Source organism: Bos taurus, chromosome 15 (genome assembly GCF_002263795.3).
Source record: "Bos taurus isolate L1 Dominette 01449 registration number 42190680 breed Hereford chromosome 15, ARS-UCD2.0, whole genome shotgun sequence".
In the NCBI taxonomy this organism is placed as follows: Eukaryota; Metazoa; Chordata; class Mammalia; order Artiodactyla; family Bovidae; genus Bos; species Bos taurus.
The window spans coordinates 29,905,679-29,929,580 of NC_037342.1; the positions used below are offsets into that span (position 1 = coordinate 29,905,679).

Here is a 23,902-nt window from a genome sequence, read left to right on the forward strand (position 1 = left end):
CTTTTCCCCAGGAACCCTGTTTCTTTCAGTGGGGAATGGTAGAAACCAACATCTGAGCACTAGGTATGCTTCTTGCTACGAGGGTTTTATTGCTTCTAGGTTCTTTCAATGGACACACATAATCACATATACTATGTATATAGCACATCTAAGATAATATATAATATATCTAATATATATATATATTATTATTATAGAAAGCATGAGTTTATACTGGTAACTTACAATTTTGATCCAGTTTCATGGAGTTCTCTACCTTGCCTTCCTGTATTTCATATTTATGTCTCCCTTTTTCCAAACGAAGAACTCTGGCTCCCAACAATATTTCAAAATTGTCTTACACTATAAAAAGTAAGCCTAGTAAAGTGAGTTCAAGAGGTCTCTACTTCCCCCAGGCTGAGGGTGTATGGTGTGGTGTCCAGTCGTCCAGTCATGTCCGACTCTTTGTGACCCCACGGACTGCAGCCCACCAGGCTCTTCGGCCATGGGATTCTCCAGGCAAGAACACTGGCGTGGATTGCCATTCCCTTCTCCAGAGGATCTTCCTGACCCACGGACGGAACCTGGGTCTCCTGCATTGCAGGCAGATTCTTTACCGTCGGAGACACGGTATACTTCCCTCCTTGCTATGTGGTTATATCACTCATATGAAATTCAGCTGGGTTCATTTGTTTCTGTTTGCATTCAGTTTGTTTTTCCCTCATATTTTGATTTAGTTTAATATTTTAAGTGTGTAGGAGATTAACGTCCTTCTAAAAGTCAAAATGACACCAGAGGATTCCCTGGTGATCCAGTGGTTAGGACTTGGCGCTCTCACTGCTGTGGTCCAAGAACTAAGATTCCACAATCCATACAGGCGGGGCCAAAAACAATTTCCAGTATTTTGCAATTATAAATAATGTGACAATAAATTTTCTTTTTGTTGAAAGTGTCTTAACAGTACATTCCTAGAGGTGGATTTCTGGGTCAAAGGGTAAAATCTTAGGTGGGGTTTTTTGTTTGTTTCTTTAATTGTGATTTTAAAAATTTGTAAAATTTAACTCCTTTGCCATTTTTAAGCATACAGTTCAGTAGTGGTGAGTGCTGTGTTATACTCAGTCTCTTCAGTCGTGTCTGACTCTTTGCGACCCCATGGACTGTAGCCCACCAGCTTCTCTTTCCGGGGGATTTTCCAGGCAAGAATACTGGAGAGGGTTGCCATGCCCTCCTCCAAGGGATTTTCACGACCCAGGGATCGAACCCGTGTCTCTTATGTACCCTGCATTGCAGGCAGAGAAGCCTGGGAAATGGCAAATTAAAACAGTGAGATACAATACACACCTATTGGAATAGCTGAAGTTCAAAAACACGGGCAGCACCAAGTGCTGGAGAGCATGTGGAGTGATGGGAACTCTCATTCATTTCTGATGGGAATGCAAAATGGCACAGCCACTTTGGAAAACAGTTTGGAAGTTTATTATAAAGTGAAACATACCTTTACTATAAGATCCATTAATCACTCTCCTTGGTATTCACCCAAGGAGAATTGAAAACTTAGTTCTACACAAAACATCCACATGGATGTTTATAGCAGATTTATTCATAATTGTCAAAACTTGGAAGCAATTGTGATGTACTTTAATAGGAGAATGGATAAACAAACTGGTAGCTGCATCCATACAATGGAATATTATGCAGGGATTAAAAAGAAGTGGGCTATCAAGTCACAAAAGGACATGGAGGAAGCCTGAATGTTTATTGCTAAGAAGATAATTTGAAAAGGCTACATACTGCATGATTCCAGTGATATGACATTCTGGAAAAGGCAAAACGAAGAAGATGGCAAAAAGATCAGTGATGGCCACAAAGTGGGGCTGGAGGGGAGGCAGGAAATGGTCATCCCTGTGGAGCACAGGGGATTTTTAGGGCAGGGAAAATACTTTGCATGATATTGTAATGGTAGACCATGGTATAATACATCTGTCAAAACCCATAGGATCTACAGCACATTTCAGGTTTTTTTTTAATATTTATTATTTTTATTTATTTATTTGGCTGTGCTGGGTCTTCCTTGTGGCATGTGGGATCTTTAGCTGTGGCATTTGGAATCTATTTCCCTGACCAGGTATAAAACTCCACCCGCTGCATTGGGAGCTTGGAGTCTTAGCCACTGGACTACCAGGGAAGTCCCTATAGGATGTACCACATTAAAAGAGAACACTAATGTAAACTATGTACTTCAGTTAGTAATAATAATGTATTAGTATTAGCTCATCAATTGTGAAAAAACAAAGAAACTAAAACAGTCAAACTTAGGTTTAGATTTGTTAAACTTTTGTCAATATTACTAAGAAACAGTCCCTCTCAAATATCTGTGGGTAGCACACATTCAAGAATAATTTCATTTTTCACTTGGGACCATGTGGAAACTATTTGAGAGATTTCTGTTGTTTTGCTTAACTCTTCAAGCTCTTTTAGTATCATGTGTTAATTAAGTCTACTTGTTTTAATAGCATTTAGCCAATATTCTCATCATGTGTCCAAGAGTGTTGTAAAGTCAAATGTGATATGTGTTTTCCTAAGATATTTCATCTTTGGGAAGATCCAGAAATATAATCTTTTTAATGTTCCAAAGAAAGCCATGATGATCACAGTTGAGGTCAGGTCATAGTAACAAATAACTATGTGCCATACATGGCATATGGCACAAAAAATGTTTCTGGATTTTCAGTGGAAAAAATGACCTTGTTCATCTTTATTTTTACTAACCGTGTCAATTGCATTATCAACTTACCTTCAACATCCTTTAATCAATGCCTAAAATCGTAAGTTGCTTTTCTTCAGTCCTTCCCATAAATCAGAACAGGACTAAAGCCAATAAAATCGCGAGTATTTTTCATCTAGACTCATATATAGTCAAATTTTAAAAAATATGAATTAATATTGCAAATGTTCCTCAGCCACTATTGCACATACCACATTAATTTCTGAGTACTTCTGGAACCACAAATTGGAACAGGAGGAAAAGCAAGAGGATTTGACTAGTTAATGTATTTCTTTTCTTCCCTAAGTGCTTCAGTGGCTGAAATCCTCCCCTGGCACAAACCATAGAACTTTGTGGCATTTGGATACAGTCACCTCATGTTTCCAGGACATGGGTTATGAGATGTGAAGTGCTTCTCTGGGCCTGAACAGTGTTATTACTAGAGCCGATGTTTAGGGTTTGGGTTCTCCTGTACCAGTGCCAAGCCTCGGATGCCGATTGAGAGAGGAAAACAATTTTCAGTGTGTTTGTGATTTATGGGGCTTAGGGTGTTACTCGAAGGGAACAGGGTGGAGGGGTCAGGGTGAAAGCAAACTGTGGGGCCCTGTACCCAGTTCAGAGGAGTGGAGCCCTGTACCCAGGTCAGAGGTGTGGGGCCCTGTACCCAGGTCCCAGGACAGACATCTCTGCAACTGATGGAGCCCTGTATCTACTGCTGCCATAAGCCTTCGGATCTAAACTAGCCAGTTCCCTGACCCCATATTAGGTAAAATACCCACCCAATGCATCCTAAAAAGTGAAAGTGTTAGTTGCTCACTGGTGTCTGACTCTTTGTGATCTCATGAACTGTAGCCCGCTAGGCTGCTATGTCCCTGGAATTCTCCAGGCAAGAATACCGGAGTGGGTGGGTAGCCATTCCCTTCTCCAGGGAATAGGTCAAACCTGCATCTCCTGCGGGCAGATTCTTTACCATCTGAGCCACCAGGGAAACGCCCATAGCATCTTAACCAATCACTAATGCCATGCTAGTAAAGTAATGCTCAAAATTCTCCAAGCCAGGCTTCAGCAGTACGTGAACCGTGAACTTCCTGATGTTCAAGCTGGTTTTAGAAAAGGCCGAGGAACCAGAGATCAAATTGCCAACATCTGCTGGATCATGGAAAAATCAATAGAGTTCCAGAAAAACATCTATTTCTGCTTTATTGACTATACCAAAGCCTTTGACTGTGTGGATCACAATAAACTGTGGAAAATTCTGAGCGATAGGAATACCAGACTACCTGACGTGCCTCTTGAGAAACCTATATGCAGGTCAGGAAGCAACAGTTAGAACTGGACATGGAACAACAGACTGGTTCCAAATAGGAAAAGGAGTATGTCAAGGCTGTATATTGTGACCCTGCTTATTTAACTTCTATGCAGAGTACATCATGAGAAACGCTGGACTGGAAGAAACACAAGCTGGAATCAAGATTGCCGGGAGAAATATCAATAACCTCAGATATGCAGATGACACCACCCTTATGGCAGAGAGTGAAGAGGAACTAAAAAGCCTCTTGATGAAAGTCAAAGAGGAGAGTGAAAAAGTTGGCTTAAAGCTCAACATTCAGAAAACGAAGATCATGGCATCTGGTCTCATCACTTCATGGGAAATAGATGGGGAAACAGTGGAAACAGTGTCAGACTTTATTTTTTTGGGCTCCAAAATCACTGCAGATGGTGACTGTAGCCATGAAATTAAAAGACGCTTACTCCTTGGAAGGAAAGTTATGACCAACCTAGATAGCATATTCAAAAGCAGAGACATTACTTTGCCAAAAAAGGTCCATCTAGTCAAGGCTATGGTTTTTCCAGGAGTCATGTATGGATGTGAGAGTTGGACTGTGAAGAAGGCTGAGTGCTGAAGAATTGATGCTTTTGAACTGTGGTGTTGGAGAAGACTCTTGAGAGTCCCATGGACTGCAAGGAGATCCAACCAGTCCGTTCTGAAGGAGATCAGTCCTGGGTGTTCTTTGGAAGGAATGATGCTAAAGCTGAAACTCCAGTACTTTGGCCATCTCGTGCGAAGAGTTGACTCATTGGAAAAGACTCTGATGCTGGGAGGGATTGGGGGCAGGAGGAGAAGGGGACAACAGAGAATGAGATGGCTGGATGGCATCACTGACTCGATGGACGTGAGTTTGAGTGAACTCCGGGAGTTTGTGATGGACAGGGAGGCCTGGCGTGCTGCGATTCATGGGGTCGCAAAGAGTCGGACACGACTGAGCGACTGAACTGAACTGAACTGAATGCCACTCTTCCAGTAGGAATTTTCTCGGTCTTGAGGCTATAAAAATTGGCTACTAGTCCTTGAAAGGGGTTGGCTTTCTCTTGAGCCAGCTCTCTGTTCTAACTGCATCTCCCACTCTAATAAACTTTAGTCTCTTCTCATTCTGCCTCATACCTGGAAACTCTTTTCCAACCCACACACAGACCATGACACAAACCTTTTAGGAATGTACCTTTTCATATAGTTTGACTTTGGGTATCTGGTAAATGATTTGCATAATTAAAAAGCCAAATTAAATCAAAAAGGAGAAAAATATCAAACTCTTAAGACCATGGCAGTGATATGGATTTTACTGAACACATGATGGGGAAATAAAAGGGAGGATTATAGGGGACACATCGCCACAAAGCAAAACTCCTAAATTAGACAGTCTTTCTGGTTTCACCCCGTCTCTTCAAGCCTGAACAACCTCTAAAAACCCCCTCTGTTGTCCCAGCTCGTATCTCTCACCTAGCAGCACAAAAGCCGTGCACTTAGCACAACAGCAGAAACCAGCTGTTGTTCCAGCAGGCCCCTGAGCAGATGCCTGAGCATTTTAGATCATACCACTGTATCTTCCATGACACAATTCTGCAAAGATAGAGGCATTAAGTTTTCTCCAGATCTGGTTTATTTTTTCTCAATCACTGCAACTCACACTCATAAGCAATTTGAACTTCCTCCCTAAAGTCAGTTGCTGTTGGTTCTTTCTTTTTTAAATTTAATTTTATTTATCTATTTAATTCTGTATTTATATATTTCTGGCTGGGTCTTCGTTGCTGCGCAGACTTTTCTCTAGTTGTGGAGAGTGGGAGCTATTCTTTAGCTGCAGTTCATGGCCTTCTCGTTGCAGAGACTTCTCATATTGCAGAGTACAGGCTCTAGGACACATGGGCTTCAGTAGGTGCGGCTCCCAGACTCTAGAGCTCAAGCTCAATAGTTGTGGCACGTGGGCTTAGTTGCTCCGTGGCATGTAGGATCTTCCTGGATCAAGGACTGAACCCATGTCTCTTGCATTGGCAGGCAGATTATCACTGGACTACCAGGGAAGCCTGGTGTTGGCTCTTTTGACCAAGACTCTCGAGTCTTCCAGCCTCCAAATAGAAGATGGGGATTTCCCTGGTGGTCCAGTGGCTAAGGCTCCATTCTCCCAATACAGGGGCCCTGGGTTTGATCCCTGGTCAGGGAACTAGTTCGTTCCCACATGCTGCTACTAAGGCCCAGAGCAGCCAAATCAATAAATAAAAATAAACATTAAAAAATATTTTCAAATAGAGATGACCCCTGCTTTGGCAACAGTGGGTTTGAACCAGCTGTTATCTGAAACACAGTCCTGGAAGAGAAAGAAATATTATCAAGTCAGTAGAGATAGTGCTTAAGTCCAGACCACAACGATCACCTCAAAGGGAGTGTTTACAACCTCTCAGAACCAAGAAGTGCCTTTGTTTCCCCAAGCAGTGGTGGGGAGGGGGGTGTCATCCCAGCACTTCATTTGTACTGTGGTCACACGGTACTTTATATTTCTAGCATAGGAATAGAGAGCATTTTGCAGTAATTCACCCACAGTAATTTACCCATAGAATGTTGACCACAGGTAACCTCTGGCTGTCCGCTGCTGGAATGCCAGCAGAGTCAAAGGCTGTGTCTTGTTTAAGGATATATCAGATCACAAAGGTGAGGCCTTGGTCCCAGGCTGATGGACATACTGTCTTAGAGGATCCTGCCAACTTCAAGGTCTTTCTCGGTGCAGAAAGCTGGCTGGTTAACTACCCACAGTGTAGGCACAGCAAATTTGCTGAGTTTGATTTTGGACACATTGAGTTTGAAGTACCAGTAGGCTATCCAGCAGCTGTTGAGGAAGCAGCTGGAACCTGAACTTTGAAAGACAAATTCAGGCTGAAGACATAGATTTGGGAATCATTGGGAGAGAGGGGAGGGGGCATGGTGAGCACAGAAAGAAGACAGGAGAGGGTAAGGTCCAGAGGCCAAGGGTGGAGGAAGTGGTCACTGGTGTCAAGTGCTTCAGGAAGATAGATTAAAAACACAATAGTATTCATTGGACAAGTAAAGTCTTTGAAGAGGACAGGTTATGGGTGGTGGGATCAAGTATCTTGAAGAGGAGATGGGCATTTTCGCTAAGATTTCAGATTAGGGGAAAATGAAAAACAAAACAAAACACCAGCAACAATAACCACAACAGACTGTGATATGGGCAGAAGGTTAAACAAATCTTTATATTATCTCCTTTGCATAGAGAAATGAGCATTTTGTGGCTAAAGTTTAGAGGGAATTGGGGGTAGAAACAGACTATTCTGTATATCAAACAACAATGGAGGACTTCCCTGGGGGTCCAGTGGTTAAGAATCTGCCTACCAATGTAGGGGACATGGGTTTGATCCCTGGTACCAGAAGATCCACATGACAAGGGGCAACTAACCCCGCGAGCTGCAACTCCTAAGCCTGGGCTCCACAACTACTGAAGCCCACATGCCCTAGAGCCCATACTGGGCAACAAGAGAAGCTACCCCAATGAGAAGCCCGAGCACTGCAACTCGAGAGAGCCTGCATGTAGAAATGACGATCCAGTGCAGTAGAAATAAACAAATAAATAATAACAATGGAAAGTTGGAGTCTGGTGGCTCGAGAAAGAGGGGAAATCTCAAAAGGAAGAGGAAGACAAAGGGAAAACATGTCTCAGAGAAAACATGAAGTTGGGGCCTGACAGATGTGAGAGAGAAGCTAGAGAAAAACCAGGGGAGTTTTAGAGATTGCACTATGTTCTAACCTGTACTGGGAGCCACGTGTCTCAGAAAGGTGTGCAGAATATTTCAGCCTTCAATCAGTGGTGCTTTGGGAAAGAAAGGATTCAGGCAGTGTCCAGGGTGGGGTGATGGAGACAGTTTAAGAAGAAGTCCAGGCCAGAGTGGAGGTGAAGAGTTTAATGTGCCAACTAAAAACTGTCACTAGCCACCAGTCACTGAACTTTGACATACCCTGAAGGGAATTCAGAACCAAGAGCAGGAATGAGGCACTCTGTGCTCTGGGAAAAACAGGCAGAACAGGCCTTCAGATAGTTATTTTCAGGAGATTTTATGAACCCAAATTCTTGTACCTTCTTATATCTAAAAAAGCACTACAATCATTAATGGAGACATCTGCTTCTCAGGACTAGCAGCAAACTTCCTGTGACCAGCAGCAGCCTTCTGTAAAAACATGTGTGAAAAGATTGCACGTCTGCCCAATTACCTACCAAAATTACAAATACATATTCACCTCCCCTCTTACGTCTTCTGAGCAGTCCCTCAGAACTATCTGAGAGACTGTCTGCTGGCCTATAGTCCTCGTTTTACTCTAAGTAAAACTTAACTCACAACTTTCTTGTTGTGCATTGTTTTCAGTGGACAAATGCAAGCAGGAAATTAAAGCAATAGAGGCCAGGGGAAGGCTCAGACCCCCAAGTATCCTTGGCTTTAGTAGAGAACACCAGGCTCTCAATATATTTGGGATAGGATCTTAGATATTTTGAATATTATTTGAATATTTTTAAAAGGGATAAATTTTTGAGGCCACTACTAAGGCTGCCCAGGCAGATATCTAACTAGAGTGTTTAAGTAAACAAATGAATAGGGCCTGGGCTAGGAGTGTGAGCTATTTCCGGCCTGTGACCTCTTTTTCTTACTGACAATGAGGTAATCTCCTGAGGATGCTGAGAAAACGTGACAGAGCTTGAGGAAACAGTTTGGAAATAGCAGCTTGGGAATCCCCCATCACAATCTGTTTCCCCTTAAACTGCGTGTGAGCAGGCAGGTCTTAAACAGTTTTTGCATCCCCAGGGCATGTGTAGCAGCTCAATACACGTCGGAGTAAACGGATGAGTGGAGGAGGACAAGTGACTGAGTCTGGCTGTGGAGGTGGTGCAATCCTAAAGCCTGGTTCAGAACACTGACCACCAATCCGTACTTAAAAAAAAAATCAAGGCTGGAGGGGAAGAGAAAGAATAGCGCCCGTGGTCAGTTCAGTTCAGTTCAGTCACTCAGTCGTGTCCAACTCTTTGCGATCCCATGAATCACAGCACGCCAGGCCTCCCTGTCCATCACAAACTCCCGGAGTTCACTCAGACTCACGTCCATCGAGTCAGTGATGCCATCCAGCCATCTCATCCTCTGTCGTCCCCTTCTCCTCCTGCCCCCAATCCCTCCCAGCATCAGAGTCTTTTCCAATGAGTCAACTCTTCGCTCAAGGTGGCCAAAGTACTGGAGTTTCAGCTTTAGCATCATTCCTTCCACAGAAATCCCAGGGCTGATCTCCTTCAGAATGGACTGGTTGGATCTCCTTGCAGTCCATGGGACTCTCAAGAGTCTTCTCCAACACCACAGTTCAAAGGCATCAATTCTTCGGCACTCAGCCTTCTTCACAGTCCAACTCTCACATCCATACATGACTCCTGGAAAAACCATAGCCTTGACTAGACGGGCCTTTGTTGGCAAAGTAATGTCTCTGCTTTTGAATATGCTATCTAGGTTGGTCATAACTTTTCTTCCAAGGAGTAAGCGTCTTTTAATTTCATGGCTGCAATCACCATCTGCAGTGATTTTGGAGCCCAAAAAAATAAAGTCTGACACTGTTTCCACTGTTTCCCCATCTATTTCCCAGTCTAAAGTCCTGTTCCTTTAGAATCCACCTGCCAATGCAGGAGACTCAAGAGAGGCGGGTTCGATCCCTGGTTCTAGAAGATCCCTTGGAGTAAGAAATGGCAACCCACCCCAGCATTCTTGCTTAGGAAATCCCATGGACAGAGAAATTTGGCAGACCACAGTCCGTGGCGTCGCAGTCTGACACGACTGATCCACGGAGCACACACAAAGTCCTGCTCCTTTAGGGGGCGGGGCTGGGGCAATTCGCCTATGCTCTTCAATTGACCAATCCCCGCCTCAAGGGGGCGGGGATTTCAATCTGTTTCCGCCCCACCTCTGTAAAGCACTGAATGTGTTTGGGCACCGTTCAAACGGGCCAATGAACGCTCGATGTTTCCTGTGGTTGGTTCTCACCGATTGGCCAGAGTTCGTCGCCCCTCCCTCCTTGACATGCCTCTTGCCCTACCCTTTCTCGCACAAGATGGCGGCGCCCAGCGGAGTAGAGGCCGCGCCTGGGGTTTGCTGAGGCTCGTTCCCTTCCCTCTTGCTCCCTTAGGCGCAAAGCGCCGCGAGCCCAGAGAACGGGGGCCGGGAGGGGACAGGGGCACCTGCGTAGCTGGACCGCGAGCCTGCGCCCAGCCTGCGCCGCCCCCACCCGGCCCCGGCCTGGCCCGATCCCTTCCGTTCCCGGTGTTCTCTCGATCTGACCCATTGCCCGGCCGTGGTACGCCACCAGCAGGCCTCCAAAGCTGAGATTTTTCCTCCAGCCCGGGATCACTTCGACTTTAGAGATGTTTGGCTTCTTTCTTCCCAAACAGACCGCCTTCAAAACCGGCAGTCCTGGACCAGCACCTGGCCCCCTTTCCCTCCCGAGACTCCACTTCTTCTAACCCAGTTTTTCCTCAGTTTCTCTCTAATTGGAGAGACGGTTCACTTCCCTTCCAGATTAATCCCTGAGCCCCCTTCCCCCCAAATATTGACAACCCTGACACCTCCCTCAGCCGGGAGCCAGACTTCTCTGGGACCAACCCCATAGCCCTATCATGGAGGCTGTGTACTTGGTAGTGAATGGGGTGGGCCTGTTGCTGGATGTGCTGACCTTGGTGTTGGATCTCAACTTCCTGCTGGTGTCCTCCCTCCTGGCTTCCTTGGCCTGGCTCCTGGCCTTCATCTACAACCTGCCACACACGGTACTGACTAGTCTTCTGCACTTGGGCCGTGGAGTCTTACTTTCACTGCTGGCCTTGATTGAAGCTATGGTCCGCTTCACCTGTGGGGGCTTGCAGGCCTTGTCTACGGTACTGTACAGCTGCTCTTCTGGCCTGGAGAGTCTAAAGCTCCTGGGGCATCTGGCCTCCCATGGGGCGCTTAGGAGCCGGGAGATCCTCCACCGAGGTGTCCTCAATATGGTCTCCAATGGCCATGCTTTGCTGCGTCAGATCTGTGACGTCTGTGCCATCACCATGAGCCTGGTGGCCTACGTGATCAATAGCCTGGTCAACATCTGCCTCATTGGCACTCAGAACTTCTTCTCCCTTGTGCTGGCCCTGTGGGATGCAGTGATGGGACCACTGTGGAGGATGACAGATGTAGTGGCTGCCTTCCTAGCCCACATTTCCAGCAGTGCTGTGGCCATGTCCATTCTTCTCTGGACCCCCTGCCAGCTAGTGCTGGAGCTCTTGGCCTCAGCTGCCCGCCTCCTGGGCAGCTTTGTGCTTGTCAATCTCACTGGCCTGGTGCTGCTGGCTTGCGTGCTGGCAGTGACAGTGACTCTGTTGCACCCAGACCTCACCCTGAGGCTGGCCACCCGGGCGCTCAGTCAGCTCCATGCCCGGCCATCCTACCACCGGCTCAGAGAGGATGTTGTGAGGCTCTCTCGGCTAGTTCTGGGCTTGGAGGCCTGGCGCCGAGTCTGGAGCCGTAGCCTGCAGCTGGCGAGCTGGCCAAACCGGGGAGGGGCCCCTGGAGCCCCGCAGGGTGGCCCTAGGAGGCTGACCTCAGCCAGGACATGGCGACAGGATGCTCTTCCTGAAGCTGGGCCCCGATCGGAGGCAGAAGAAGAGGAGGTCAGGATGGCCAGAGTAACGGCTGCCCGGGGCCGGGAGAGGCTCAACGAGGAGGAGTCTGTAGCTGGGCAGGACCCGTGGAAATTGCTGAAGGAGCAGGAGGAGCGGAAGAAGTGTGTCATCTGCCAGGACCAGAGCAAGACAGTGCTGCTTCTGCCTTGTCGGCACCTGTGCCTGTGCCAGGCCTGCACTGAGATCCTGATGCGCCACCCCGTCTACCACCGCAACTGCCCACTGTGCCGTCAGGGCATCCTGCAGACCCTCAATGTCTACCTCTGAAGGTTTCCTCCCTCCCTCCTGCCCACCCCTCCATGCTCCACGCAGCCACCTGCGCTCAGACAGCGTTCACACCTGATCTCTGGGTCCCGGCCTGCATCCCCTGCTGCCCCGACAGTCATCGTGCTGAGTCTCTAAGCTGCATCTCCAGGACTTTGAAATGGGAAACCCTGGAAGACTGTGACTTGGGTAGGGGCAGGGTAACAGCTTTTCCTTACCCTGTGTGTCCTGTGATGCCGAGGGTGGTGAGGGTGTCATTCTGCAAGGCCCTGGAGACTGTTCACTGTGGACTCCCCTCCAGCCAGGGCCCACCCTGATGTCAGCGGTGGGGACTCCCCCTGCTTCGCTTCTGGTTTTTCTGTTGCGGATTTGTAGGTTCTCTCCCTGCACCCTCCCCACTTCCTTCCCAGCTTCTTCAGCCATGCACATCAATGTCATTTGGGTATTTTGGCAATTCAAGGGCCTTAGAATTATCTTGAACATTTGCTTTCAGCTGGAGCTGCTATGCTCTGGCAGGCTTTGGGGGTAGTATCTCTCAGGTGCCCTTTGAGCTGCTTCTACCTGTTGTGATCTTACAAGGCTCCCTCCTTACCTGACCCAACAGCTGGGATCAAGAATTACCCCCCAGGTGTGTGTGTATATGTGTATGTTTGCACCTGGCTTTGGGACCATGTACCCTCTGATACCCGGCATCACTGGGAACCTCAGGAGGGATAACCAGATTTCTGTTCCTCTTCCTTTCACTCCCCACATCACAGAGAAAAAAATGGCATTCCCCTTCTGTCCGTCTCTCCCTGCCAGTGGGGAGGGCAGACTGTGCACATTTCACTAGAGTCCAAATACAGAAGAAGCCGGGGCTGAGGGGCATGCAGCTCCCTGAGGGGTCCGTCTGGCCCAGGATTCAATGAATAAAGTTGTGTTACAGCTCTGATGGCCTCTGCGTGCATCTTCGCACGGGTGAACGGTTGGTTATGCTAATGGATGCTGCAGCAGGGTCTTTCAGTCCCAAGTGTAGTTGATGGGGGAACTGGCAGGGGGAGAGCTGAGACAGGGTGCCTTGGGGAGAGCCTGTGCCCTGTGTGGCTAGATTTGCTTTTACCTTCTCCAATTTGTGCCCTCTCTTATGCATGGCTTTTGGAAAGCTATCCCTATCTTTTCCAGGCTTCCCTGGTGGCTCAGTCAATAAAGAATCTGCCTGCAGTGTGAGAGACCTGTAGGGTTTGATCCCTGGGTTGGGGAGATACCCCGGAGAAGGGCATGGCAACCCACTCCAGTATTCTGTCCTGAATCCCCATGGACAGAGGAGCCTGGTGGGCTACAGTCCATGGGGTCTCAAAGAGTCAGACACGATTGAGCGACTAAGCATAGCCCTATCTTTTCCATTTTGCCAGAATTGAGCCCTCGGAAAGAGGAATGTGAACTTACCCATTGAGCAAGTTTTTCCTCTAGTGCCACTCTTTCCAGGAGAGAACTTGGGGTTCCTGCTGCCTGGAGTCCAGTCTATCCTGAGATCCCTGAAGGAGTTGGTGCTTGTCTTTGTGTCTCTTGGCAGAGAGTGGCGCTATGATGGGCTGGAGCATAGCTGCGGGGCCTCTTCTTGGAGAGCTGGGAGGCCTGCCTCTAGCTCATTTAATGGGCCCAGTCCCCATTGGTCATATCAATCCTCACATGACCTGCAAAGGGGTGGGGGGGGGGGCGGGACACTACCCCATAATTGTATGTTAAATGTAGGAGCGTAATGCCAGGGACAGCCTTCTGGAAGGAGGGGAGGGGGGAAAGGGGTAGGTCAGGAGGAAACGCTGAGGAGAGGCCCCTCCACTTTTGTGTTGAGAGCCTGAGCTGATGTGGGCCTGGCAAGCCCAGCTTTGTTAGTCCTTGGGTTAGGGGCGGGACAAGGCAGGGAGACTTGAAGGGGCTCTGCGGCTAGCCTCAGACTAGCACAGTGAGGGAGCATTCCCCACATCCACCTTGGAGTGGAGAGGCCTGAGGAAGGGCTTTTCTGCCCCCCTTCCCCCAACCCTGGAGGGGGAGATGACCAAAGGGAGGCTTAGTTACTTCCAGTCTCTGTTTAATGTGAGGATAAACATTTTATGAGAGAAGATAAACTTCCTGAGCTGGGAGCAAATAACCCCATTATCCCCCACCCCCATTTGGAATCCTACCGGGAGACCTCAAAACTCTTCCTCTACCTAATCGCCCTAGTAGCCAGGAGCTCAAGCTATCTAGGGTCACTGCTGCATTCTGGAACTAGGGCGCCCCCTTGTGGCCATCTCCAAAATGACATCTCTAGACAGCCAGGGACACTTCACTTCCCTGGCATTAGGGACAGAGAAATAGTGTTCCAGTCATCCAGGAAACAGGCACATAGCCAGAGCAGCCATGGGTGAAAATCCCAAGTTCCTTTTTGTTGGTCAGGGCAGGGACGTGTGTCTTGAGGCTCCAGCCAGTTCTTATGACATCTTCGAGTTAGAAAAAAGGTGTGCCTTCTTGGGAGGCCGGAGTCCCCCACCAGGACACCATCCCTAGCAGGGCGCTCCTGTTCACAAACTACACCGCTTGGGGGGCAGCTCCGTGGACTGGGCCTCTTCATCACCTGGGCCTGTTTTCTGTATCTCCTGGTCCATAGCTCCATCTAGCCTAAGAGCCCTCCCTTCTGCCTGAACACCCTCTCCCTCCACCCTGCTCCCTTGTCTCCCCATTCTCAGAATCAAAGTATCTCCACCAGTAAAGAGAGACTGAAGCCAGTAGGAGGGTTTTATTAGATTTATTGAATGATCTCTGAGAAAAAGGGCCCAGGAGCAGGAGCGATGAGGGAAGACCCAGAGAGACAGGGGACCAGAAAACGAGCACTGCACCTTGGGGTCCCGGGCCAGAGCAACTGGGGGCAACTACCGAACTCCTTTGATCTAGGGCAGAAATCCAGCCACTGCCCCATGCTGCCAGCCCTCATCTCAGCCTTGATCCCCATTCCCTGCCGGCAGCAGAACGGAGAGGCCCCCACCCCACCTCTGCAGTCATTCAGGACATTCCAGGGGGGCCAGCCCTCCCGGGTGATGGGGCCGTCGGTGTCACCTCCTCCTCCCCTAGGAGTGAGACAGCATGAGCTCACTTTCCAGTGGGCATCAAGCGAAGACAGGGGAGTTGTGCCAGTCAGAATACACTAGAAATCCAGAGAAGGTGCTGTCTGTCTTGATGCTGGCGTAGATGCCAATATAATCCCCCACGCCCACCTGTACCCACACCTGGTCTTCAGGCTCCAGCCTCACCATGGCGCCCCCGGAGAGCGAGGCTGGCTTGGGCCACCCTCCGAAGAACTGAAAGAAAGAGGCGATAGACTCGCCATTCTTGACCAGATCAAACTGCAGGCTAGCCCGGTAGACGGTGGCGTGGACGGCGAAGTAGTAGACCCCGGGCACCTGGCAGGTGAACTTGCCGGTGACGGCGTCGTAGTGTCCCTGCTCGTTCACCAGCACGCGGTCGAAGGGTAGGGGCGCGTCCGACGGCGGGGGCACCCGGCTCTCAGAGCGCTTAGCGCTGAAGGCGGAGCGCGGAGGCACCGAGCACTCGCCCGCCGGCCCGGTTGCCCCCATGGGTCCCGCCTCTCCTCGCGGCCCGGGCTCCCCACGCGGCCCCGGGAGGCCTGAGGGTGGGAAGGGGAGGGAAGCAGAGCGGTTAGGGTGAGCCCGCCGGGGTCCTCCCGCACCCTCCCTCAGCCTCCCAGCCGCCCCTTCCCGGCTGCGGCCGCCCTGCGCCCCAGGACCCCCATCCCCGCTTCCTGCAGGGCTCGGGGCGGATCTGAGGGTCCCAGGGGTTCCGGCTCCCGCCGCTGAGTCACTCCTCTGCGGGCTCCCCGATCTGACGGGGTCGGGCGGGGACGGGAGCGGCGCCCCCTGGCGTGAACCCCTAGCTCGGGACCCCGCGGGCAAGAGCCGGGCCGCGCTCACTGGGACGTCCCCACCGATTGCCGCCGAGGCGCCGCTTACCCGGCCTCCCGCCCTCGCCTTTCTCTCCCGGAGCCCCGGGCGCGCCATCGCGGCCGTCGCGGCCGTCGCGGCCCGGCAGGCCCTGGCTGCCGTGGTGGCCCGGCGTGCCGGGAAGGCCCGGGTGCCCCGGGCACAGGCTGGGGATCTTGTTGTCGTCCAGAGGGGCCGAGCCGGTCGCCAGGCCCAGGAGCAGCAGGGCGAGGAGCGGCCTCATGGCGCTGGCACGCGGGGCCCGGACGCCGCGGGCCTCTGGTCGTCTGTGGGCCGGGCAGGACAGGAGTCGGGACCAAGAATCCTGGGACCTGTCTCGGTCCCCACTCCCGGCGCGGCCGGCTCGGTCCCCACCCCACTGCCGTGTCCCTGAGCGAGGCTGAGTGGCCGCGTGGGGAAGAAGAAGAGGGGTCCCTAGACCTGGGAACCTCTAAAGCCCCGCGCCGAGGGAAGGACAGACCGGACCTCCCTCCTCCTCCGGCCCCGGCCGGCGCCCAGTCTTTCCCACAGTCCCCTCCCCCAGCCCCATCTCCCCGCCCCACTCACGCCCCTCCCGGCGCCCGGGGCTCCTCGCTCTTCGGGGCTCTGGCTAATTCAGACCCTCCAGGTGACCCCAGCGCTGTCTTCCCTGCGCTTCTCTCCAGCCAGGCTCCCCCCGCCCCCGGTGTCTCCCTGGTCCTGGTTCGTTCCTTGCCGGCTCTGCTGTGCTCCTCCCAGACTCCAAGAGGAAACCAGTTGCTCGGGGGCCAAGAGCCCGGGCCGGGAAGTAGCAGGGAAATAACTCGTGGTGTCGCGCGGCGGCCGGCCAAAGTTTCGGGGAGAAAGGAGGGAGAGGTTTGAGGCGGGCACAGAGAGGCAGACCTGTGAGAGACAGACGCTCAGGGCATCCATAGCTCCAAGGAGCTGGAAGCAGAGATGATGCCGCGACAGAATCCAAGGATAAATCCAGAAGAAATAGAAGCTGAGAACTGAGGGTGGAGGGTTCTAGAGCAGTAGACAACTGGATGACCAGGGCTCAGAACAGACCCTGCCACATGACTAGATTCTAGATGACATTTTCTGTTGAATAAATGAAAATGTCAGAAGGCGGGGTGATAGAGAGCCTGAAAAACCAGATGGGAGATGGGGAAGGCAGAAGACAGGAAGTCAAGGTCAGAGACTTGGGTGGGAAGGGGTCCAGATTGTCAGTGGTACAGCGTGAAGTCAGGCCAGCTGTTTGAAGCAGCTGGGGAAAGTAAAGGGATGGGGGAGGATCTGGGAGGGTGGGAGGAACCCACTAGTCCCACTGAGGACTCCTCTTCCCCTCCCTGGGAGGACCCCGAAGTGAGGGGGATGGGCAAAGTTCCATGTTGGGCCCCTTGCCTTGCTTCCCTGCCTGCCTACCCTGATGGGCAAAGGAGGGTGTGTAGCAGAGAGCAAGGGCCCCGCCTCAGGGTCAGGGCTGGGCACAAGCCTCCAGGCCAGCTGCCTCAGGCAGCCTGTTGCAGTTGAAGGGCCAGGGGGTGCCCAGTAGCGCCAGGCCAGACTGGCACTGGCGCTCTGCCTCCTGGCAGACAGAGCGGCAAGGGGGAAGGACACTGCCTAGTGGGGTGCAGTGGGGCACCAGCAGCCCGCAAAGGAGCCTCCGGAAATTCTGGTAGCAGGGCAGGCTTGTCAGGCTCTGTGGAAGGAAGAGAGGATCCCTCAGGCACCTGGCTCCCCAGGTTCCCTCCCTTCCTGGGGGCTCCTCCTTATCTCTGCTTGGAGCACCTTGTAACCTCTGAGGACCTCCACCACCTCTTCCTGGGTGGTCATGCCCACCCAGATGTTAGGGAAGGCCGTGGTGTTGTAGCTCAGACCGATGCACATCTCCACCTGGACAGGCTCACAGGCCAGCTCTGCGGGGAGGGGAGGGGAGGGTCACCCTGGGGAGCACTCACTAGCTGTGTGACTGGGGACAAGTCACCTAATCACCCTTTATGGGTCAGATGGGGCTTGTTGTGAGAACCAAAGGAGATAATACAGAAAGAAAGTGAAAGTGTCAGTTACTCAGTCATGTCCGACTCTGCGACCCCATGGACTGTAGCCCACCAGCCTCCTATGTCCATGGAATTCTCCAGGCAAGATCCTGGAGTGGGTTGCCATTGTTGTGAGAATCAAAGGAGTTAACATAAGATGTTAACATAATATAAGATGCCTTATATACATGTCGAGGGGTCCTGTTCTCGGGAGCCTACTCCAAACATCTTTCGCCAGCCCTGGGCATCATGAAGGCACTTCAGTGATCTCAGGGAGCAAGGGTCACCAACATTGGCAGAACCACTAGCCATCTGGAAGGAATTCCCCTGGGCTCACCCACATTTGTGAGGTGGGCCCTGGAGAGAGCCTGTCTCTGTGTGGCAAAGGCCAGACTGGTTCTTGAAGCCCGAACCATCGGCTCCCAGATTCCCATTTGCCTTGGGGGTAACTCTAAATGCTGTTGCCATGGCTAGGGGAGAATCCCTTCAGGATTTGGTAAAGTGGTCCAGAGTCTGAACAGGGGGCCCCCAGCCCCCATCAGGAAGGATAGGGGTAACTGTTAAGAGGTGTGCCCGTGGGTTTCTCTGGACGGGCACCCAGCCTTCCCATGCCTGCCAGCCCTGCCCGCAGTGCAGGGCAGGCTCCTCACCTGGGGGTGGGAACAAGGGGCTGCTGCAGTTGTCATCGGCGCAGTCTCGCCATGTGCTGCACATCCATTGTGGACTCTTACACCCTCCATCCTGGCAGGACAACTCTCCGGGCCTACAGGGGCCTGCAGGCACGGGGGGACATGTCTGAATCCCCATGACCTTCACTGTGCCCGAACCAGCGTCTAGAACCCTTCCCCATTCTTCTGGAGGCGCCCCTACTGCCCACACCCAAGCGCCCAGGGCCACCTACTCTCTGTGGCGTTGAGGGCCCGGTAGGTGGCTGAGAAGCCCCCAGCGCTGAAGCCATGGTCTGTCCTAAAGAGCACTGCCAGCTGGTGGCGCGAGGAGATGAGACGTGGGGGCGGCTCTGCTCCACAGAACCTGTCCACAGCAGGCAGCAATCCTGGCATCGGGCCCCCCTGGCTGGGCGAGTATGCATGAGGCCTCTTACAGGCCCGGGGGAGACCCAGGTGTTCTGGACGATGCCGGAGGGGATGGGAGGCATAGTCATTGACTCATGGGAGGAAGACACACGTGTTCAGTAGACAAAGTACTAGACACACTGCTTGAACTTGAGCCACTTCCACCTGGGGAAAATCAGTGAGGGTTCTGGGGGAAGTGGAAATGGACCCAGGAGAACTGGGAGTGGGAGAGGCCTGGGGAGGGCTTCCTGGAGGAGGCAACGAAAGGAGTCGAGGCAAGAGGGACAGGCACAAAGGTGCGGAAGGACAAGCCTCTTTTTAAAAAGTGTGACAGTGAGGAGACCTCCAGCTTGGTGCAAGAGAGGACAATGAGGCTACTGAACGGGTGTGGTAATTTGTGGGCAGCCTTGACGTCAGGCTGTGGAGACAGGGGTGTATCCTTGGCTCCTCCTGTGGCTCTGCCCTGTACCTGTCCAGGAGGCTGAGGGCTCCAGAGCTGTGGGCCTCGTACACCTCCACGTAGTCAGACTTGCACTCGTCCTGAGCTTCCAGGCTGAAGTTGTGGAAGAGCAGTTCGATGCCATGTCCAGCAGGCACTGAGATATGCCAGGTACAAAGCTGGGGGAGGGCACAGGTGGGGTAATTTATGGGTTCCTTCTCCTGTTCCAATCGGGGTCCCTAGGCTGAGCTCCAGACGGGCTTTCCCTGGTTGCAAGTTGGGTAGGGAGTGGGCGGGCTTGGCCTACACCACTCTCAACATCGTTGGTGGAAGGGCCTTTAACTTGTCTGGTCTCAGAGATAAGCTTACCCAGCACAGGAGCTGGGTACCTAGTAAGCACTTAATAATGTCCCCTTCCTGTTTGCTTGATCTCTGGTCTTTCCAGGTACAAGGAGTATCTGCCATGCCGTCCTCAATTGCACTAACCCCGCTGCTCAGGTGTGCCCACATGTGCCCCACTGCCCTCCCCATGGAGCACTAGCTGGCTTACCTGTTGGTGAGGGTACTGCTGCAGGTAGCTGGGAGCAGAGAAAGTGCCCTCAAGCCCAGTCAGGTTCCCCCCACACCCTGTAGAGAGGAGGGGCGGAGGCTCATGAGTTTACTGGATCTGTGCCTTTCGCCAGTAGGCCTGGCAGTGACAGTGGCGAAGAATCTTGTCTGTGCCCATGGGAAACAAGTTCTGGGTCAGAAGGATGACCAGGCAGGTTTGGAGCTGGGCCAGGCCAGGGTGGGGTCCAGCCTGCACCTGGATCAGACGGTACCTGCCCCAAGGCTGATCGGACCTGTACCTGAAAACTTGGCACTGCAGTTGATCTCGTCACTGCCATCAGCACAGTTGGCAAAACCGTCACACACCGAGTCACGCAGCAAGCAGACGAACTGGTCACAGGGGAACTCCTCGTGGGCACAGCTCCCTGGGGGTAGGCATCTGGATTCAGAACCCTCTAGAGTCTCTACCCCTTTTTTAGGGCTGGGAGCGGCTGGAGTTGGCCAGTTGACGGGTAGCCGGGCATTTGGTGGGAGAACACTCACCGTGTCCAGGGGCCACAGCCTGGTACCAGGCATGGAAGCCAGATCCTTCCACACTGCTGTCAGAGACGAAGGCCACCCGGAGGCGGCTGGCATTGGTGTTGAGTGTGGGGGGAGGCACCCTCCCACATACTCTGCAAGAAACCAGATTGGGGATGAGAGGGGCTCAGAGCTCAGGGCCAGCGGGAGTGGAGCCTGCCTGGGCTCTGTGGTCCTCTTTCCTGAAGCCCCATCCTGGGGACGATGTGTCAAAAAAGGTTCTGTTCCTTTCCAGCAGAGCTGTGACCTCCCTGGCACCTGCTTGTCCATCCTTGAACCATTGATTCATGGGAAAGACATGTGGGAGCTCCAGCTTCCAGATTTGGAAGCCAAGGTCAGAGAGGGGAAGTGACCTTCCCAAGGTCATATAGTAAGATGGTGGCAGAGCTGGGCGCAGAGGCCAAGTCTCTCCATTTCTTCCTCCCAGTCAAGAGTTTCCCTCTGCACCTCCCTGGTTCTGCCCTCCAGACAGTCATTCAGTACAGGGTGGAGAGAGTGGGGGTTGGGATCTCTGGGAACAGAGGAACCTACCTGAGGAGGGGGCCTTCAGGCTCGGGAGAGATTTCCAAGCGATCGAAAAGACAAGAGGCCACACTCTCTGTGCTGAGAGTTTCGATCTTGAGCTGTATTGTGTGGTCTGTGGCCACCTGGATATGCCACACGCAGTGGGCGTTGGGTGGGTAAGGGTCTGGGTAGTTGGGACTGCTGAAGAAGCCCCTTGGGCCGGGAAGGAGGCCCCCACAGGCTGCAGAGATGGAAGTGAGCGTTCAGAGGTCAAAAGAAGAGAGAGTTTTGTTTTTTTTTCCTCAAGGTGCCTCTTCCTGCATACCCCTCTCCTGCCATCTTGGGCCCTTCTCCAGGAAGATCAGCCCTGAGTACTCACCGGACTGGGGTGCGAGGCTCACTCCTGCCTCCGGTTGCCCTTTAGGGGTCCCAGTTGCCTGGGAGGTGGTGGTGGAGGTGGCAGGGGTAGTGCCAGTGGTGGCGAGGCCTCGGGAAGGCAGTGGATGGTAGGTGGCCCCCGGTGAGGTTGTAGCCTGCAATTCTGGAGGTGACAGGATGGGGGAGGGGGCTCAGAGGCTCTGGATCCCTTGGGGGCATGGGCAGAAGAGCTCATGGAGTCTCATCCTAAAGCCCTTCTTCCTGCAGGCTCTGGGGACTTACGGGCCAGGATGATGGCCACCAGCAGCCCGAGCAGCAGGAGCAGCAGGCCGGCCAGCAGGAGGACACACAGCCAGGAGAAGCGGCAGTCTGGCTGCAGCCGTCGGGGATGCCGACCTGCGGACACGCAGGGCAGAGTTTTGAGAGCCCTCTCCCTAGGGCGTCCCTCACCTACCACCCTGAGCTGCCAGGCCTTTCTTGTCCTACCCCCGGGTCACCCCCTGAGATGGTTACCATGCCAGGGAGCTGGGGCGCTGCAGTCGGCGTCCTCCCGGAGGGCGGGGAAGGGGCAAGGTGGCCCTGATTCAGGCTCGAAAGCAGGATTGCAGAACTCAGTCTGAAGGGAGAGATCTGAGGGCTGAAGGCCGGTGGCAGTGCTGCCTGGCAGGTGTGCTCACGGGGCACGGCGGCCCTAGGCAGGCGTCTGGGGCTTGTGGGAGCGGCCCTGGTGGCCCTTACCTTGCTCAGCTCTGTCGTCTCCACACAGAGGACGATATCTGAGCAGTCCTTCATGGCTCTAGGCTCTGCATGGCTTTCTGGAGTCCCTGCGACAGCAGCGCAAGACCCCAAAGAGCCCACTTCCTGCCCCAGTCCCCCTCTCAAGGGGCGGCCTCTGCTCCCTGAAGCCGAGGGCAGTCGGGCTAGACCAGCTGTCCTGCTGCCCTAGGCAGACTGGCTCAGGCTGCTGGCTATTCTGTCTCTGTGTGGGGGAAGGATCAACAGCCAGAAGGAATTCGCAAAGGCATGGAATGGTCGCTTAATCCAACTCAGCTGAGGGTGCTGAAGTCGAGACCCTGGCACACAGCAGTGGTCCTTAAAGGCACAGGCCATGGCTGAGGACATCCTGCACAGGAAGCTGGGTGCTCTGTGTGGGCTGTGGCGGGGAGCTGGTCACCCCCTTTCTTAATCTCACTGAGGTGTTGAGTGAGTGCTGGGAGGGAAGAGGGGCAGTGGGGCATCTTGCAAGCATGAAGGAGCCTTCAAAGCCAGGTGTGAGGACTTGGCAGCTTCAAAGCCCGTGAGTCCCGAGGGCCCTGGACAAAAACAGCGGCCTTCTGCTCCTTCCAGGCTTCTGAGGTGGCTCAGGCGTAAAGAATCTGTCTGCCAATGCAAGAGACGGGAGTTCAGTCCCTGGGTGGGGAAGATCCCCTGGTGAAGGAAATGGTAACCCACTCCAGTATTCTTGCCTGGGAAATACCATGGACAGAGGAGCCTGGTGGGCTACAGTCCATGGGGTCGCAGAGAGTCAGACAACAGTTTAGCGACTAAACGACAATTGCTCCTTGGCATCTGGGTGACTGAGGCATTACCCAAGCTGGGTCTTTGAAAGTCCCACTAAAGCACCTGGGTGCCCAGGGACAAGAACATGGTGTGGGTGGGACATGGTGTGTAGGGGCTGCTTGTGAACTTGAGGGGTTGGCTGCTTCTTCCTGGGCCGCTTCAGGCTGCAGGAGAAAGGACAGAGGAGGAGAAGGTGCCTGAGGCCTTGGGCAGGGTCAGGGCAGGCCTTTCAGTAGGGCTGTGAATTCTGGTGGGTGGTGCCATCTGCTGTTGCAGGATAGAAAATCTGCCCTCTGCAAACTACATCACTCCGTGCCTCTCTCTCCAGGAGCGAAGTTCTCCTGGAAAATCCCCGCCTGGCTCAGCTGTCCGCAGGGAGACTGGAAAGGGATTGTCATCTGTTTTGACTCGGCCATGCTCGGGCTGAGTTGGGCAGGGCAGGAGGTGGGGAAGCAGTGTATTTTTTTTCTACTGTTTGTAGAATCTGTTACATACTAGCCCTGGGTGAGAGGTTCTGAGTGCAATTTCTCTCCTTGCATCACTGTGAGTCCGCATAATCCTTTAACAAATGATGGCCTACAGCTCCGGCTCCCGGGAGGTTCAGTAACTTCCTCAAGGTCACACAGCTGGTGAGATACCGAGACAGGAGTTGAACCCAGGACTGGGAAAATCCAAAACGCACATTTTCTCAGACACCTCTGTGCCTCTGCACTGGCCCCAGGCAGGCTGGTGACAGAGGGGAGCTAAGTGAGGAGCCCAGCAGGGAGAGAAGCAGGGAGGCTGCGTCTGTGACCCTGAGGCAGCTTTCCTCACACGCACACA

At 52.6% G+C, this 23,902-nt stretch overlaps 3 protein-coding genes across 5 annotated transcripts; 1 reads left to right on the plus strand and 2 right to left on the minus strand.

Moving 5' to 3' along the window:
- Positions 1-10,159: 10,159 nt before the first annotated feature.
- Positions 10,160-12,956, plus strand: RNF26 (ring finger protein 26). Its single transcript, XM_002693026.6, has one exon. It carries the CDS (start codon positions 10,729-10,731, stop codon positions 12,028-12,030), a length of 1,302 nt encoding a protein of 433 aa, XP_002693072.1. The 5' UTR covers positions 10,160-10,728; the 3' UTR covers positions 12,031-12,956.
- A 1,819-nt stretch (positions 12,957-14,775) lies between these two features.
- On the minus strand, positions 14,776-17,362 carry C1QTNF5 (C1q and TNF related 5). 2 transcript variants are annotated; one of them, XM_015474686.3, is made up of 3 exons: positions 16,863-17,362; positions 16,011-16,267; positions 14,776-15,667 (listed from the first exon to the last, which is right to left on the minus strand). In XM_015474686.3, the coding sequence occupies exons 2-3, from the start codon at positions 16,222-16,224 to the stop codon at positions 15,150-15,152; spliced, it is 732 nt and encodes a 243-aa protein (XP_015330172.1). In that variant the 5' UTR covers positions 16,225-16,267; positions 16,863-17,362; the 3' UTR covers positions 14,776-15,149. The 2 variants fall into 2 exon arrangements, with proteins under 2 accessions (XP_015330172.1, NP_001092608.1); NM_001099138.1 differs by lacking the exon at positions 16,863-17,362 and adding an exon at positions 16,548-16,714.
- On the minus strand, positions 16,979-23,889 carry MFRP (membrane frizzled-related protein). 2 transcript variants are annotated; one of them, NM_001205900.1, is made up of 13 exons: positions 22,259-22,312; positions 22,034-22,136; positions 21,803-21,916; positions 21,522-21,683; positions 21,170-21,383; positions 20,603-20,733; positions 20,359-20,484; positions 20,061-20,137; positions 19,541-19,689; positions 18,900-19,030; positions 18,649-18,771; positions 17,751-17,878; positions 16,979-17,661 (listed from the first exon to the last, which is right to left on the minus strand). In NM_001205900.1, the coding sequence occupies exons 1-13, from the start codon at positions 22,310-22,312 to the stop codon at positions 17,437-17,439; spliced, it is 1,737 nt and encodes a 578-aa protein (NP_001192829.1). In that variant the 3' UTR covers positions 16,979-17,436. The 2 variants fall into 2 exon arrangements, with proteins under 2 accessions (NP_001192829.1, XP_010810760.1); XM_010812458.4 differs by having other exon boundaries at positions 17,437-17,661; positions 18,900-19,072; positions 22,259-23,889.
- Positions 23,890-23,902: the final 13 nt, after the last annotated feature.

What these genes read in the sequence shown, in the direction of transcription:
- RNF26 (XM_002693026.6), top strand. Translation starts at nt 10,729, where the DNA reads ATGGAGGCTGTGTACTTGGTAGTGAATGGGGTGGGCCTGTTGCTGGAT.
- MFRP (XM_010812458.4), bottom strand. Translation starts at nt 22,312, where the DNA reads ATGAAGGACTGCTCAGATATCGTCCTCTGTGTGGAGACGACAGAGCTG. An exon ending in GGCCCTCAACGCCACAGAGA is followed by an intron (nt 18,772 to 18,899) that starts GTAGGTGGCCCT and finishes CCGTGCCTGCAG; the next exon opens with GCCCCTGTAGGCCCGGAGAG. An exon ending in AGGTCCTCAGAGGTTACAAG is followed by an intron (nt 17,662 to 17,750) that starts GTGCTCCAAGCA and finishes TTCCTTCCACAG; the next exon opens with AGCCTGACAAGCCTGCCCTG.
- C1QTNF5 (XM_015474686.3), bottom strand. Translation starts at nt 16,224, where the DNA reads ATGAGGCCGCTCCTCGCCCTGCTGCTCCTGGGCCTGGCGACCGGCTCG. An exon ending in AGGCGAGGGCGGGAGGCCGG is followed by an intron (nt 15,668 to 16,010) that starts GTAAGCGGCGCC and finishes TCCCACCCTCAG; the next exon opens with GCCTCCCGGGGCCGCGTGGG.